General features: G+C 45.3%; 1 protein-coding gene and 1 long non-coding RNA gene across 9 annotated transcripts in view; one reads left to right on the top strand and one right to left on the bottom strand.

Annotated features, from left to right (window-relative positions):
- ZBTB41 (zinc finger and BTB domain containing 41) overlaps window positions 1–4,446 on the bottom strand; it is a 30,348-nt gene extending 25,902 nt beyond the window's left edge. The window contains exons 1-2 of one of the 2 annotated variants that reach the window (XM_006130666.4): window positions 4,108–4,446; window positions 1,640–2,869 (exon numbers count right to left, since the gene is read on the bottom strand). In XM_006130666.4, the coding sequence (XP_006130728.2) occupies window positions 1,640–2,756 (1,117 nt within the window). In that variant the 5' untranslated portion in view covers window positions 2,757–2,869; window positions 4,108–4,446. The other variant, XM_025188449.2, reaches the window with a different exon arrangement.
- A 392-nt stretch (window positions 4,447–4,838) lies between these two features.
- LOC112547032 (uncharacterized) lies at window positions 4,839–17,375 on the top strand. 7 transcript variants are annotated; one of them, XR_012905995.1, is made up of 4 exons: window positions 4,839–9,682; window positions 11,701–11,745; window positions 12,023–12,052; window positions 15,602–17,371. It is a non-coding gene; the product is annotated as an uncharacterized LOC112547032 (long non-coding RNA). The 7 variants fall into 7 exon arrangements; XR_012905997.1 differs by having other exon boundaries at window positions 16,794–17,361; XR_012905996.1 differs by having other exon boundaries at window positions 4,839–7,451; window positions 8,381–9,682; window positions 11,701–17,375.
- The last annotated feature ends 580 nt before the right edge of the window (window positions 17,376–17,955 follow it).

Raw genomic sequence — 17,955 nt, 5'->3', positions numbered from 1 at the left:
TTCCACAATCAGCCAAAGAGGCTCAGCACTTCACCTCTGAAGCCTAGAAATGCATTAACTATTCCAGTTGAAATGAAAAATACCAATGACAAAAAAAAAAAAAACACACCCAATTTATGAGGTCAGTGGGACCATTTGTGTGAAAAAACAGGTAAGAGTTGAACGTCAGCTTAGAAAGATAGTGGGAAAGCTTGGAGTACAGACTGAAGCAATGTCTTGATACTTCAAGGAACATTTCTCTCATCTAAGCCAGAATACAATATGTGATTAAAGGACTTAACCTCTCTTTGTAAAGGCTAATCTTAATGTATCACATCCCTCAACAATATAAAAATTAAATTTTATAATAAAATCTCAGTGCATCATGACTTGTAAGTAAAAATGTAAAGAGACCAACACAAGAAAGTGTATGTTTTCAGATCAACCAAATTTAAACTTAATGGCAAGACCAGTTAAAATCTCCATCAGACTTAGTATAAATCTAGAATTGAGTTTAGTATTATTCTGACATGCAGACATGTAAAAACATCTTTTAAAATAGTTACTACATTTGTACACACATACTGAGGATGTTAAAAACAAGTAATTGTGTAACAATGTAACCACTGAAAATCTCGGTTGTCACACAGCTATATACACTTGCAGTATGGGGCAGCAGGCAGCTCTGGGGGCACACCAGCTGCTGCCTGCCAGATCCGCATCCAGGGAGCCGATTGCTGCCCCGCAGTGTTGCCTCTGACACAGGGATAGCAAGGCAGGGCAGCAGCCAGCTCCTCAGAAATCAGCACACACTTGCTCCTGCCTGCTGCCCTTCACCCAGGGAGCTGGATGAATCCAAGGCAGCACCACAGGATGTAAAAGTATAATCGTTTAAATGGTTAACCAATAAACCAGGGTTTATATCAGAGCCAGCAACGCAAGGCAACAGCTGGCTTCCACCTGCAGCCCCAATCCCGGGAAGCTGGCAGGGGGAGCAGGGAGCACAGGAATTTAAAGGCACAGCAACCTCTTTTTTGGGGGCGGGGGGAGAAGAGGAGGGGCTCAACAAGTTTGGTCTTCCCTCCTTTTTTTGGTTGCTCAACCAATTTTTTCCCCTGCCATATTTGGTTTTTTTTGTGAAAGTATCTGGCAACCCTTGTTTACAGTTAAGTTAGCAATGTGCTATTACCACATTCAATATGTTTACATATTGCTGAAGAGACAATGCTTATATACACTATAGCCTTTACTATACGATAACCTCAAGAGAAAAAAATCAGCTACCTTAATCTGCTAAAATTGGACTGCTCAGCGGAAAGTCAAGCCTATGTTTGTAAAAAAAAATCTCAATATGCCTTACACTCTACTAAGTTACTACTACTTTCTCTTCAAGCATCTTCAGTACACTAAGCATTGGAACCAAAACTGAGTGAAAAGAAAGATTTATCATTTGCAAATTTTTTTTAAAAAAAATAGCATTTTTAATTCACTGCTAATTTTAGTGCTACAGTGATAATTTATAATTTTCAAGATCTATATGAATTAGCACTTAATACTAAATTTTAGCAGACACAAACACTAATTTTCTATAAAAGTCAGAAAACTCTTTCCACTTAAAAATATCATGCCGTGAAGGAGACTAAATTTTAATTGCTCTTACCTGTTCTATCAAATGTTTTGTCACACTTGGGACACTGCAACAGTTTTTTGCTACTACTCTGAATGATAATTGGAGCTAAGCCTTCAGGAATATTTCCTACCGACTCAACTGGCTCAGGACTCGCTTCAGTAGCATCTTTTTTACTTTGCTCTTCAGTCTCAGAATCTTCATCTGATATTTCTTCTTCCTGACCCTCTTCTTCTGCATTGCACTCACTTCCACTATCTTCAAATTCATTTTTAACAGATGTTTCTCTCTCAGAAGAGACTTTATCTAAGTTGCTGTCAGATACATCACTGCTTTCATTATCACTGTTATCAAACTTAGCTGGACATTTACGGTTCCTTGTAGATCTTCTGGTAGAAAAGTCTTCTCTCTCAACCATTTTTAGTCCATGGTTTTTTTCCTGTGGAAGGGATCTGTGTGCTTTTGCCAAGTGGTTTTCTAAGGATTTCTTGTAACAGAAGCTTCGACTACAAAAAGTGCACTGATTACTATTTGATAGTTTACCAGTCAATTCATTGACAGTTTCAGCTGGTATTGGGTTTTCAGTTACTACTTCAGATTGTAAGCTGGAGATATTTTCATTATTGAGCAGTTTGACTGCATCTATAATGTCTAAAAATTTTGCTGCTTCCAACACTGAAGGGATTTCATTTTTATACACAAAAAACTCAGAAGTATACAAAAATTCAAGCAAATGCTGAAAAACAGAGGGAGTTACATGATCCAGTGTGACAACATCCGTACTTGGGTTTTTGCTCAAACAAGCATGAAAATAACTACTGCCAACAGCTACAACAACTTTATGTGCATTAAATTCTTTTCCTTCTACTATTATGAGTAAGTCACAAAAAGATGGTTGCTTCTGTCTATCATCATTTAAATATTTAAGTAGATTTTTATTATACTGCAGCGAACTTAAGAGTTTCCTTTCTTCTGGTGATGGAGGAAGTTCTTGGGAACATTCAACCTGGTCTACAACAGGTACTTCTGCAGATTTGGTGGCAGGTTCTTGGTCAGAATCTACTACAAAAATCCCATCTGAAATATTTTTCTCATGGCTAAGATGTATCTTCTCATTTAGATTTCCAGGGAGCTTTCTCCTTTTCTTCATTTCAGTAGTGCAGCTTTAATATCAGAAACTTCATAAGGAACTGAAAAGATTTACGGTGAAGCCAGAATTCAGTTCTGAAATTTTCAACAGATTATGAAAATATTCTGATCAATCTGCAAAAGATATTAATAAAAATTACACTCTCGCCAACAGTAGCTCAATTACTTACTAACACTATACACAACTTCTACTTACTTTTAATTGGGTTTGCATACTTTAAGCATTTACTAAATACTTAAAACCTAGGCTCTTCTCATTCTAGCTTATCATGTAACATTGAGGTGTACAAACAGAAGAAATGTGGCACATTTGTTTAATATGCAGAAGAGTGTGCTGCTATAGTTTGTGAAATACACTGAGACAGATGGAAGATATTATCCTTACATAGATTAGTTTTGCTCTTTCCAAAATCTTTTCAGAACAGAAATCTTGTTAAAAAACAAACCCCAATGTCAAGATTAAATATTAAAACCCAATATTAAGATTAACAGCACTTTCCACACAGATGTTAGTAGTGGGGAAAATACATGGGTAACCGGTTAATCAGCACCCAGGAGTAGCCTCACAGAGACTGTGGGCAGACGGCTCTTCCAACCCTGCCTGGCCCCCATGCACTGTGGCAGCCCCAGTGTGCATGCGGGAAGAGGAGGAAGAAGCTGGTATTAGCCCCAGTCCCAGGGTAGTCAGGAGCCAGCAACAGCCCCAGCCCTAGGCAGGAGCTGGAGGTAGCCCCAGCATAGGGGTTGGGAGGACCAAGTCTTGGAGGCAAGCCCACCCAGCACTCTACTAAGTCAGGTCACCCTAATGTTTAACTGGTTAATTGATTAGTCAGAATCTTCCTCCCTAGTTGACTTAAGTCACTGAACTCGACACCTGTGAGGGCAATACTCTATTCTCCGACTAACATCCCACTAGGGAGTTTTGTGCTCCTGCAGCAGAGCAGCGTCAGACAGCCTGGGTGAGATTTCGGGTGGCAGATCATTTTGCCTCCACTTGTCAAATCCCCAGCCCCTCACCTCCCTGCTTCGGCCCAGGATGAGGGGAGCAACCTCGCCCGCTGGAGTCTTTTGACTCCCTACCCCCAAGAGACAGGCTGCGGCCACAGACGCACGGTCGCCAAGGACAGGCGGCCCTCACAGCCCCCAGGGAGGGACTGGCGCGCCCTTCCTCCCGCTCCGGGGCCCGGACGCCCCAATATTCCCGCCCAGGACTAAGGGAAGGGTCCCAATGGCAGGGAACCGTCTCCCCACCCTGCAGCGGCTGTCGGGCGCCCCCGGCCGCCACGCAGTGTGACAGCCCAGCTACAGGGGGTGAAAAGCGTTCGCCACGCCCCCAAGCCGCCCGCACACACCTGCCCCGGGCCGGCCGCTCCCCGGGGCTCCCCCTCCGCCGCTGCGCTCGCAACCAGAGCCACCTCCCCCCCATGTCCGGGTTCCGGCGCCCCTGTGTCAGACGCAGCCTCGCTCTCAGGAAGAAAAACGCAACATCCGGGAGGCGGGGCTAACGTCGCCCTTCTGAGCACGCGCTGGCAGTGAGAGCGGCGTTTATGCGTCACTGCGGCTTGAGGCACGTGGTGCTTCGGGCGCTGCGCTTAGCTGCCCGCCTTGCGGGAGAGCCCCGCCCAGGGGTCAGGGCGAAGCCAGCCTGCTCAGGCCTCGGGTGCGGCGTTCGGATTGGCTGTGGGGCTCGTGCTCCCTAGCCAGCACCAAGCCTCCGGCCCTCGCCCCGCCCCTTGCCTGCTGCCCCTGCGGGGGCAAAGGCTTCACGTCACAAAGAGCATCGCGAGCGGACCCTCGCCGCGGCGTCCTGGGGGCTGCAGCAGCTCCCGCCACGCCCCGCGCGCCCTGTGACTGTGAGCCAGGGCGTACGGGCGGGAGTGGGGAGCGCGGCAGAGTCTAGCGAAGGGGGCAGAAAGGGGCAGTTGCTGGGTGCTAAGCTGGGGGGAGGGGGCGTCAGGCTGAGGTGGGAATGGGGCGCATGCTGCTCTGGCCCACATGACCAGCAAAGACCGGGAGCTGGCCACGCGATGCCTCCCTCTCTACAGTGCAAGCCAGGGCAGGAGCAGCCATTTTAAAAGTAAGATTGGTCCTCCCTGCCTGGCTCTGAAGTGGTGGAGAGGGGTTCCCCATGCTTGGGATTCCTGCCTCAGGAGGAGGGGGGGAGTGCACAGGGATGGTGGGACCCAGGGGCGGTCCTACACTAGCTGCCAGCAACTGGCGCCCTAGGCGAACCATTCAATTGGCGGCCCCACCTCAAAACCCCTCGAAGATATTGTGCCACTATTTGACACCCCATTTAACTTGGCGCTCTAAGCGACTGCCTAGTTCGCCTATATGGACGGGCCGCCCCTGGTGGGACCCTAGAGGGGCCTGGGTTTGAGGCAGGGGTGAGTGCATTGGGATGGGGAGACTGGGGGGGCCTGGCTCCGGGGGAGGGGTGGGTGCATTGGTGGTAAGTGAAGGAAGTGGTGCAACTTGTTTTGCTTAATAACTTTGGTGTCTCCTTTTTTTTTCCTTGACAGAATTTTTTCCTGGTGCTGCTTTTTCTTTTCTTTTTGTTTTGCTTTCACTGCAGGAGCCAGAGTGATTGGACCAGCCACCCCACTCCAGTTCTTAACTCCTAGCTGGCCACGTTCTACTTCACCCCGGCAATGTGGCACACCCCGCGGCCAAGATGCTGTAATCGCTGCCTCCGCACAGTGGAGCACAGCGAGATGGGAAATGGGGCAGGCTGCCAGATCACTCCAGCTCCTGCCTCTGCGGTGGGGTAGAGGGAGAACACCTGCAGCTGCCAGGCACCAAAAAAATCCTCTGCTGTCCACCCCATGCATAGGTTGAGGCAGCTGCTGCAGGACTCCCCAAAATGTGAGGTCTGGGTTCGCTCTGGTTCCTGCTCCATCTGTAGTCCCAGGGGCAGCCTTTCTCTGTTGCTCCCTGGATGACTATTAGCTGTTGAGGGCCAATCTAGATAATTACATGTGCAGTACTACTACAAAGCAAGCAGTATGAGGATAGCAGTGTATCCCACTGATTCCAGTGAGCCGAAAAATGGCAGCAGCTGACACACAACGTGACATCCTATGTGGCAGGGATGTGCCCCAGCGCCTCTAAGATTGAGAGTTCATAATCTGGGGAAAATCTAGCTTGCTGCATCAATTATGAGTGTTAAAAGTTTGCTTGAGTCCTAACACCTGCTTAGATTAAAAATGAAGCACTGAAAAAAGAAAAGCTATTACAGATTGTGTGACTATAACTTTGGAGAAGCAGGAACAGATAGAAGTATAATTTCAATGCAAAAAATATTACTAAAAGAGAGTCCTATGAAAACTTTATTTATAGATGTCAAGTTAACATGTCTGTTTCAAGTTATGCTCTGTATATGGGCACATTTCCACAGTGAATTACATGCATGTGGCACTCTTGTTTATACAAAAGTCACTTGCATCCAAAAGACAGAATTTGGCCTCTAATTTTATACTCAGTGGCTCTGTCTACACTGGTGGGTTCTTGCGCAAGAACATCCATGGCAGTGTGGACGCTCTCTTGTGCAAGAAAGCTCTGATGACCATTTTAGTCATAGGGCTTTCTTGCGGAAGTGCATCCACACTGCCATGTTACACTTACACTTGTTAGAAAAGAGCATAGCTCTTTTACAAGAAGCCCTGTCTTCTGATACCGTTGTAAATCTTGCGCAAGAGCAGGAGGGCAGTGCGGATGCTCTGTGGGTTCTTGCGCAATAATGGCCATTCTTGCACAAGAACCTGCCAGTGTAGACATAGCCTATAAGCGCAAACTTGTATGATCCTTACCACAGCTTTAAAGAAAAAAAAAGTTGAGAAAGTTCTTTCTGATAAAGTTAAAATACTTTCACTCATAATAATTCTTTGTCCTTATGGTGCATTTCACTTAGGGTTTCAAAGCTCTTTGTAAAAATAAATTAATGAAATCGCCATTGTTTTAATACTTTCCTAGTGACAAAAAAGCAAAGAACATAACTGTCTAGCCTTTATAGAACATATAGCCACATGAGGGTGCAATTTATCAGCATATCAAGAGTGTCTATAGTTCTGTTAATTGTCATTTCACTATTCCACAAAGAACTAGACAAAATGATCTAGACTACAAATCATGCATTTATGAAAGCTGCATAAAATACCATCGCATGAATGAAAATGAGCTTTATTCCATAGGATCCTTTCTCTGTAATTATGGATGTGATTTGTAAATGATATTTTAATTATTTCTACCAGTCATAGTTAGAAAAATAGGTTTTTCAGGAATAATTACTGGAAAAGGTAGGCAAATCATTTGTATTCATCAGCAGTATATCCTCTCGTTAACCATTATGTTATTTTATTTTCTGTTTGCATTTTCATATTTTAAACCCTTCTATTTATAATGATAAAATTCTCTTTTTTATATTTGGTTCTATTTTTGTTTAGCCTCTGATTAATATTGCATGAAATAAGATTATATTTTTAAAGTACAGGGTTAAATTTTCAAATAATACTTGAAATATTTCTCAGTTCTTTTCTTCCATTTGTTAATGTGGGCCTTGAAATGTAATAATGGCCTATGAATGACAATATAATCAGTTATTTATCGTGGATTTGCTTGTGCAAAAGGCAAAAATCTAATTTTCTTTGTGTGCAGTGTTGGTATAGCTGTGACAGTCCCAGGATTTTGGAGCGACAAGGTGAGGTCTCTTTTGGCCCTATGCTTCTATGATTCCATAAGGTGGGAGAGGTAATATCTTTTATGGGACCAACCTATGTTGTTGAAAGATACAAGCTTTCAAGTTATGCAGATTTTTTCTTCATGTTTGAGAAACATATTAGAGAGAGAGAGACTGGGAACTGGCCTTCATATGCAAATTTGACACATTTACCCAGGGACTGAACAAAGACTTTTCCTGGATGGGCTGTTATATTCCACACCCAAATGACATCAAAAGCTAAGTATGGGACACTTACAGCCCACTCTATTATTCTCATTTAGGACAGACACTTTAATTTACAGGGGGGAGTTTTCCTCCTTCCCCCCTCCCCTCTTTTTCTGCTTTAAATTTGTCCCTCTGTGCCTCTTGTTTAACTCATCTGAAAAAGTGGGTGCCCATGAAAGCTCATGATACTATGTATATATATTTTTGGTAGTCTCTAAGGTGCTACAGGACCACTCTTAAGTTTTTAAATTCCAGACTAACACAGCTTCCCCTCTGAGTCACCAATTTAGTCAGCTATGCTGGCAGTAGACCAAAGTGATTGAGATTGTACTTTAGCAGCTTGATTGTCTAGGATTTCCTTTATGGGAGAAGAGGAGGCAACACAAGGCAAAAATTCTACATGAATAGATGATATGAGTATGCCATAAATCTTCACTATTCACACAGTCAGGCGTATTGCAAAGTCCATTATGTATAATAAAAAGTAATATAGTCACAAACATCTGTTTTTAAACTACTGTAATACAGCCAACCAGATATTTATTTGACTTTTGAAAGTTATCTCTAGATCTAGAATCAAGAGACAGTCCATGCAAAATACATTCTCTCTCTCTCTCCCCCCCTGTTCAACACATCTTCCGTGTTGCATCATTCTGCCCTCTTGGTGAGCCACTGTGGTACAGCATAGTAGTCTGATGGCACCCATACATCATGAGAAATACAGTCTGCGTAGGGAGCCCAGCCAACAAAGCCAGATGAACCCATGTGGAACCTGTACTACAACTTCAATGAAACACCATACTGGCATTCCAATAGCAAAATGTTTGACTTTTCAATTAAATGTTGATTTTTCCATGCAATCAGGAACATTGCACAAACAAAAAACTGTTTAGTCAAAACTTCAATATTGCATTGAATAGTTGAAAAACTATTTAAACAAATTGTTTGACCAGGTCTATATACAGCACAATAATATATCAACATTACAGCCATATTACTATTAACATCATCATCATGAAAGGAGAATAATCTGTCACTGCCAAGCTGCGAGTACATGGAACAGGTCTCCAAGCCTTCTGCTACACTAAGGAACAATCAGTTATTTGTTGATAAAAAATAATAAGTCCTTTTGACATCGAGTCTGGTAACATCTCTTCATGAGTAATAGCAAAATATATCCTAAAATAATAAACAGAGTAATGAGATTAATGTCAGATAAGCATTGATATGAACGAGAGTGAAAGTGGAAGTTGAACTTAGTATAGCTCTCAATATAACTCTTGAAGACTTTAGGCAAAAAAATGCTACTGAGGTCAAACTAAAATGCATCACTACAGTTAGATAAAGTTCAACTTGTTTTTATTTTGCATCATGGAGCTCAATATTTGCATTTGTGTATCAGCCACAAAGAACTCTAAACACTAGGGATGTAAAATCCTGTTTAGTTCATTAACTGGTTAAATATCAAATTTAACCAGTGAACTGATTAAATAGAGTGGGGGGTTGCTCCCCGACAAATCACATCTGCCTGTCTGAGCTAGAGTGCCCCCTGTGACAGACCCGGCCGGGTCCGCACTGACCGCGGGGGAGAGACCCCCCACGGCCCACAGGAAGGCGGCTGCCGCGGAGGTCGGCAGCCAGCAGAGCGGCGTGCGGACAGTCCAGACCCGCCGGAGGAAGTGGGTAGGCACGCGCCGCGGGACAAGGAGGGGGGCTCAAGCCGCAACGCCGCGCCCAACCAGAGCACCACGCTTTGCCTCGCAGGGCGGGGCCGTGGGCAGGACGCCGGGGAGGCGGGGCTTACCCCCACAGCATCATTCCCCGGCGCCTACAAAGGCGGTGGCGGCCCGCACGGAAGGGGGAAGGACAGGGAGCCGTCACCCTGGCTTTCAGGGGTGCCCGACATCCAGCACCCCGGGCAGCGAGAAAAGACGGCACAAGCAGCTGGCGACTTGCCTTGGGACGGACCCGACGTCTTCGGCGGGGTAAGCGAACTGGCACCGGCTCGGCCGCGGGGGCCGACCAGCGGGGAGTGGAAGCAGCCTGGAGCGGGACCCTTCTGGCGCCCGTGGGCAGACGAGTTGCGGGCACCAGCCCCATCTGCCGTGGGGGACAGCGGTTAGGTGCTGCACTCCACTTAGTCGTAAGATCTAACTATAATTTAAGAGAAGCAAAATTACACAAAAATAGCATGAAACTTTTAAAAGTTAATAGCAAGTTTCATTAATTTGTGGGAAAACTAATATTTTCTCCAGCAGCTCACGTGCCCCTATGACAAACCACTAGAATAAAAGTCCAGGTCCACATCTGATGAAGAGTCTTCACCTCAACCATAGCTTCTATCTTATCTGATATAAGTATTCTCATCCCTATAAATCTTGAAGATACATAGTATATACAACTTCTGATGGTCACGCTTTTCCTAACGTCTCTAAATGACCCATACTTTCTTTTGTACATTTGTTTTATGATTCTTTCTTTTCAGTAGTGAGGAATGAGTGAGGAAAAAAGCTCTGAAATTTGGATTGTCATCTTTTCTAAGATTTCTATTTCTAATACCCACATTCACACAAAACTTTTAAACTAGGCCATAGAGAAAGAGAATTGAAGCTGGAGGCTTAAACAAATTGTCTAGCAAACTGTGTTAAATTAAACCTACTGGGGAAAATGCTATCTACATGCAATTTCAACTAGGCAACCTAGGTCTTCCAATTCAGTTCTTTGAGGGTCACTAATCAGCTGAAGGTTTGGAATACTAATGTTAGTTCCTGGCATGTGCGCCCTGTGGACCAAGCCTCACCTATTTCACAACAACCACAGCAGTGTGCAGACATGAGGGTCAGATTCTTTCTCTCAGCGCCAGCCTGGCCTATTTCAGCCCCCAAAGTGATCAAGAGAGCACTAACAGTAGTACTGCTGCTTGTGCTCCCACAGGATTTCTTCTAAAGAGAGTAGTTCAGAGAGCTGGCAGAGGCTGCCCTGGCTGTTTGCTGAATAAGCACAACCTCAGCTGAAACTGTCCTCCCCTGAGGCTGCACTGACCAGCAAGGGAGTCTTCCAGTCAGAAAGGAAGTTACAGGTGCTTTGCACTACTGCAGACTCACTGAAAACACACTTTCTTCTGCTGGTACCCATGCCATTGCAGACATTAAGTGATTCTAGCCAATAGTTTTAAGATTCCTACACTTTTCCTACTCCTTGACATTATTGCTCTTTATCAAAGCCTGACAAAGTCTCTTGGAAAATATCAGGCCTCTTTTTATGGCTATGTCTAGACTACAGGGTTTTTTGAAAGAAAGTTTCTTTCTTAAAAAAAAGTCACCTGCATCTAGACTGCTGCTGCGTTCTTTTGAAATTAAATTGAAAGAATACGGTGTTTTTTTCTACAGCGGTAAACCTCATTTTACGAGGAAGAACACCTTTTTTCGAAAGAGCTCTTTTGAAAAAAGGCGTTCTTGAATGCAAACTGGGCTATTTCAAAAGAAAGCATCCAGATTGCCTGGGTGCTCTCTTTTGGAAAAGCAAATAGCTTTTTCGAAAAAAGTTGTGGCTGTCTAGACGATCTCTTTTGAAAGAAGCTTTTTTGAAAGAAGCATGTAGTCTAGATGTACCCTATATAAATTGTCTGTGCTTTGTGTAGCAGCTAATTTCCATTCAGAAAAACCTTCTTCTATTCTAAGAGCCTGGAAAGAGTGAGGTAGTTGAGCAGTATTCTGCTCCCTCGCTCCCAATAGATGTAGATTTCTCTTGGTGTATGATATTTTTTATTAAGGCCGTTCTTCTGTTGAAATAGTCCAGTGTTATGGCCCCCAAAATGACCATAAAAAACAGCAGAAAGTATAATTTAAAATGTAAAAATCCCCTACAGAAAAATAAACCAAACTAGGGATGTAAAATAGCATTTACAATGTTAACTGGTTAAACTATATATTCAGCTGGTTACTGCCTGCTGCGTGCCCGTTTATATCTCTAACTGAAACTAGTCTCATCTCTGTCTTTTCAGTATGTGTCTCGAATGTACATTGTACAGATTCAGTCACTAGACAAGGTAAACAATTAATCTCTAATTCTGTAGGCCTGACTCTCTGCTGGTGTTGTATTAAACCCCAGTGTTGTATTACTGTACTAATACTGTGTGCGGTGCTTATTTGGGGGTAATCCTGTCATTAGTGAATACTCAGAACTCCCCTGGACATCAATGGAAGTTCCATGTGTGGAACAGTGGCAATCCTGTGCTTGCTTACATGCCCTTCAGACCTTCTTCCTTTTCATTATCACATGTTATGCTGGTCTGACGCTCCATAATTATTCATTTCTTTTCAAAGATCTACACAAGAGACCATTGAAAAGTGAAGGTGAGTAATGAATGCTGAGCTCAGTCCTCAGGTTGGATTCTTGTATCTGCTGAGTTCTCATTGTGCTACACACACACTGTGTCAGGACACACTTCATAGAGAACTCATCCTGTGTAAGGTGCCTACTCCAGCACATTCTGCTACTACCTCCTTGGAATGGTGAGTTAGGAAACAGGTTGGGAAAGAGTGTGTACATGGCAAACCGAGGCTAATGTCCCTTCATGATGTTTTATTAGAACTATATGTTGTAGCTACCCCCTGCAGCTGTAACTAGCATTGGGGGTGCAGAGCAGAAAGGAGGAGGCACAAACACAATGGGGATTTCAGCTCTTTATGAGAAAATACTCCTAGTATCAAAGAGGTCATTTTCTAATAATGGAAACAAAACTGTACAATCTTTGGCTCTCCAAAAGCCTCAGCATAGCTGGGCACCCCACCGAACTGCACACCAAGAAACCCACAAATGGTTTTACAGAAGTGAACTATTTATTGAGGCCCTATTATAAGACAACACATTTCCAGTAATAAAGGGTAACAGAGAGGTGATGCCATTGTTACTTCATTCAGTCAACCAGAAACCAATTATCCCTGGCTGACAGGTCCAATTATATCAATGGCTAGTGGGGTATTATGCCATCTCTCAGCCCCTTAGATTTAGGTAATTGGCATTTCATTGCAATCGCCCTTGGTATTGCCCATTGGGATATAAAATGTGAAGGCCTTCCTACCCTTCCCCACTCCTCCTACTGTACATATTTAGCTTTTCTCCTCAAGAGAAGGAGTGGTATTTTGGAACAGGTGCAGCAAGCATGACAATAAGCCATCTTTAATACACTTAGCCCTACCAAACTGAAACCAGCAGGTAACTTCATAAGAACGGCCGTACTGGGTCAGACCAAAGGTCCATCTAGCCCAGTATCCTGTCTGCCAACAGTGGCCAGCACCAGGTGCCCCAGAGAGGGTGGACCGAAGACAATGATCAAGCGATTTTTTTTTCCTGCCATCTTTCTTCAGCCTCTGACAAACAGAGGCCAGGAACACCATTTCTATCCCCTGGCTAATAGCCTTTTATGGACCCTAACCTCCATGAAATTTTCTAGCTTCTCTTTAAACTCTCTTATAGTCCTAGCCTTCACAGCCTCCTCTGGCAAGTAGTTCCATAGGTTGACTACACGCTGTGTGAAGAAGAACTTTCTTTTATTAATTTTAAACCTGCTACCCATTAAATTCAATTGGTGTCCTCTAGTTATTCTATTAGGGGAACTAATAAATAACTTTTCTTTATTCACCCTCTTCATAGCACCCATGATTTTATATACCTCTATCATATCCTCTTGTCTAAACTGAAAAGTCCCAGTCATTTTAACCTCTTTTCATATGGGACCCATTCCAAACCCCTAATCATTTTAGTTGCCCTTTTCTGAACCCTTTCCAAGGCCAAAATATCTTTTCTGAGGTGAGGAGACCACATCTGTACACAGTATTCCAGATGTGGGCGTATCATAGTTTTATACAGGGTCAGTAAGATATTCTGTGTCTTATTTTCTATCCCTTTCTTAATAATTCCTAGCATCCTATTTGCCTTTTTTGACCGCCGCTGCACACTGTGTGGAAGTTTTCAGAGAACTATCCACGATAACTCCAAGATCCCTTTCCTGATTTGTCATAGCCAAATTAGCCCCCATCATACTGTACGTATAGTTGGGGTTATTTTTCCTCAAGTACATTACTTTACACTTATCCACATTAAATTTCATTTGCCATTTTGTTGCCCAGTCACTCAGTTTGGTGAGATCTTTTTGGAGTCCCTCACAGTCTGCTTCAGTCTTGACTATACTAAACAGTTTGGTATCATTCGCAAACTTCACCACCTCACTGCTTACCCCTTTCTCCAGATCATTTATGAATATATTGAACAGGATTGGCCCCAGGACTGACCCTTGGGGACACCAGTAGTTACCCCTCTCCATTCTGAAAATTTACCATTTATTCCTACCCTTTGTTTCCTGCCTTTTAACCAGTTCTCATCCATGAAAGGACCTTCCCTCTTATCTCATGGCAATGTAATTTACACAAGAGCCTTTGGTGAGGGACCTTGTCAAAGGTTTTCTGAAAATCTAAGTATACTATATCTACTGGATCTCCCTTGTCTGCATGTTTGTTAACCCCTTCAAAGAACTCTAATAGATTAGTAAGACATGATTTCCCTTTACAGAAACCATGTTGACTTTTGTCCAACAAATTATGTTCTTCTACATGCCTCACAATTTTATTCTTTACTATTGTTTTGACTAATTTGCCCGGGACTGAAGTTAGACTTATCGGTCTTACTTATCGGTCTGTAATTGCCATGATCGCCTCTAGCACCCTTTTAAAATATTGGTGTCACGTTAGCTACCGTCCAGTCATTGGGCTCGTCTACACTGGCCCCGTTTCCGGAAGGGGCATGTTAATTTCAGAGATCGTAATAGGGAAATCCGCGGGGGATTTAAATATCCCCCGCGGCATTTAAATAAAAATGTCCGCCGCTTTTTTCCGGCTTTTAGAAAAGCCGGAAAAGAGCATCTACACTGGCCCCAATCCTCCGGAAAAAGCGCTTTTCCCTATTACGATCTCTGAAATTAACATGCCCCTTTCGGAAACGGGGCCAGTGTAGACGTAGCCATTAGGTACGGAAGCCCATTTAAAGGATAGGTTACAAACCACAGATAATAGTTTAGCAGTTTCCCATTTGAGTTCTTTTAGAACCCTTGGATGAATGCCATCCGGTCCCGGAGTTTTGTTAACATTAAGTTTTTTTATTTGTTCCAAAACCTCCTCTAATGACATTTCAATCTGGGACAGTTCCTCAGATTCATCACCCACAAAGGACGGTGCAGATTTGGGAATCTCCCTAACATCCTCAGCCATGACAAGGAGTAATGCCAAACTCTAATTAGCTAATTTGGAATAAGCGCTGTGTAGACGCTTAGTCTGAATTAGCTGGCCTCCAGCCCTTCCCAGTTCCCTCTGATGGCCATTCTGGGCCAAACCAGGAAAACTCTACAGCTCCCTCTTCCCAGCCCCGGACCCTTTCAAGGGGCAGAGTCTTTTCGGCCACAGGGCCTGTGCAAGCTGCAGGCCTATCAGCTCAGAGCCCGCAGACGCTGCCCCTGACCCAGGTGCCAGCATGAGTCAGCAATCCAGTGCCAGCCAGCCCTCCACCACTCCCCGGGACCAGTCTAGCAGCTCCCAGGGGACGGAAAAGGTGGGCGCCATCCTGGTCCAGTGCGGAGATCATGGACCTGATTGAGGTTTGTGGGGATGCCTCCAACGTCCATAATCTCTGCACTGGATGTAGGAACACGGCCATCTACCGACGAATGGCTGACACCCTGGTCACCAAAGGCTATGTGCGCAACCGGGAGTATGTGCGCACTAAAATTAAAGAGCTGCAGCAGGCCTGTGCCAGAGTGGGCAGCTCCCAACCAGGGGCAGACCCAGACCTCTTCCCATATTTTGATGCTCTGGACCGCATCCTGGGGGAATCAGATGGTCCATGCCCCCCAGGTGGTCATCGACCCTGGGGCCAAGGGCCCTGACCAGGGCACAGAGGAGGAGGAGGAGGACGATGGTCAGGAGTCCCAGGAGCCTGGAGGAAGTGTGCTGTGCACCCCAGAGCCCTGCCAGCAAGCCTGTCGCCTATGTCATCCGACACCGGGGAGGCCTCAACACGTGAGTGCCATCACTGTCCCCTTATGCCAGGCATGTCCAAAGTCCGGCCCGCAGGCCAATTGCGGCCCGCGTTCTGGTTTAAAACGGCCCCCCAGGTAATTTGGCAATATCTATCTTTTATGGCCCCCAACGAATCCATATGTATTGAGATGAATACATTGTAAAATCTCAGTTAATGTCAGTTGGTCTAAATCAGTTATAAATATATTTGGACACAACATGTATACTTGGTGTTATGTTCCTGTTCATATTTTTTGAACTTAAAAGTTGACAGACAACCTTTATTACCAATAATATGTAATGTACTTTACAATGTTCCTGACATATATTTCAGCTTCCTGGATTTTTTTTTTCATCTGGCCTTCAGATATGAAAGGCAGAGTGATTTAACACCTGTTTAGATTTGGCATCCATGTGACGAAATGAAAAGTATGCCGTTTGCAATAAACTTTGCATAAAATAGTTAATTTGCGTTTAATTTTAATGGTTCAAAGAATGTCAAGCAAAATGGTCGGCCCTCACACATGTTCACTTCATCAAATCTGGCCCTCTTTGAAAAAAGTTTGGACACCCCTGCCTTATGCGGTGGGTGAGGGGAGAGAGGGAGCCCAGGGACTGCGAGCATGGGCCTTGCTGACCACGGATCATGCAGGAACCTGTGCATGTGCCGCGTCAGGTGGGGCATGTGGCCCCAGCTGCCTGCCACACAGGGGCCCTGGCCTCTTACCCACACGCATGTATGTATGAAGGCACATGACATGCTCCTGACCCCGGGGAGAGACACTGCACAATGCTTTCCCTCCAGAAGCCTCCTCTATTCAGAGGCAGAGTACATCTCCCCTCCCTCATACACACCCACACTATATACAGCACAGGGGCATGGGTGCAGTCCTGGGCCAGCTCACACTCCCGGGTACAGCAGGACATGATGGTGCGGAGACCTGCCATCCTCGCCTTGCAGAGGGGGGCTGGTTTTCAACCACTGTGTCCCCAGGGATAACAGAGCATGTCTCTGGTTTCTCCACAGCCACACCAGCTGCGAGTGCAGGGCGCACAACCCCGCCCAGGACAGCCTCCCGCACCCGGGCCAGCAGGATGACCTGCCACCTGGAGGAGTACCACCAGCAGCATCTGGCACTATATGTTAGGCAGGTCTGCTGCCAGGAGCGTTGGGTGGAGGAAGACCTGCAGCTGTGGCGGGATGGCTTGCGGGAGCTGCTTGCCCAGGGCTGTGCCATATGGGATCACCTGCAGACCCTGGTGCAGAGATTGCTGCAGCCCCCGTGGCCACCCCAGCTATCACTCCTCCTCTCACTCCTGCTCCTCCCCTGCTCCTCCCTCCCCACCTGCCATACCCACTTCCCCCCGGGGACGCCGATGCCCCCGCACACGCAGTGCTGTGACAGGAGGGTGGGCAACACCCCCAACCCTGAGCTTCTCCTCCCCTTTTCTCCCCTTGCCTCCCCCTTCCAGGTCCTTCCTCCCAGGTGTCCCCCTCCCCTCTCCCACCCTCTCTCCTCCCATCTCCTGCCTCCTTTCCCAAGTCTCACCAGGGTTTCATTCTCCATCTCCCCCCCCCCCTGGTTTTGTGAAATAAAAAGAGTATGTGTTTATGAAAATACATGTATTTTATTTGACATTAGGAAGGGGGGCTAGGGAGGGGTAAGTGGAAGGACGTGAGGGAGGAATGAGGCACAAGACCACCATCTAGATGCGATTCTTAAAAAAAATACTCTTAGGAGTACGGGATCTTTTGAAAAAGGGTTTTTTTAAAGACCTGCATCTAGACGGCGGTTTTACTTCTGAAAATCCCTTTTTTGAAAGTCTGCATGGCCGCCATTATGCAAATGAAGCACAGGAAATTCAAATCCTGGCTTCATTTGCAATTTCGATCTGTCTAATTTACATCCCTCTTTCGAAAGAGGGATGTAGTTTAGACATGTCCAAAGAGATTGAGTGTCTGCACTGCTTCTTGGGGGGAAGCGGGAGAGGAACATTGAACTCCGCTTGGGGACTTGGCTGGGGGAGACCAGAGGAGCTGACCCAGCAGGACCAGGCAATGAGGTGCCCCAAAGACCAGGAAGGTAAGTGTCAGTGGCTTTGCCAGCCCTCCGGGAGGCACCCCCCAAGGAGTCTTCTGTGACCTCACCCCATCACAGTTGAATAATAAAAAATAGAAACTGGGCTCT

Source organism: Pelodiscus sinensis, chromosome 9 (genome assembly GCF_049634645.1).
Source record: "Pelodiscus sinensis isolate JC-2024 chromosome 9, ASM4963464v1, whole genome shotgun sequence".
In the NCBI taxonomy this organism is placed as follows: domain Eukaryota; kingdom Metazoa; phylum Chordata; order Testudines; family Trionychidae; genus Pelodiscus; species Pelodiscus sinensis.
The sequence above is the reverse complement of the archived record's forward strand: the minus strand, read 5'-3'. Positions and strand labels throughout refer to the sequence as shown.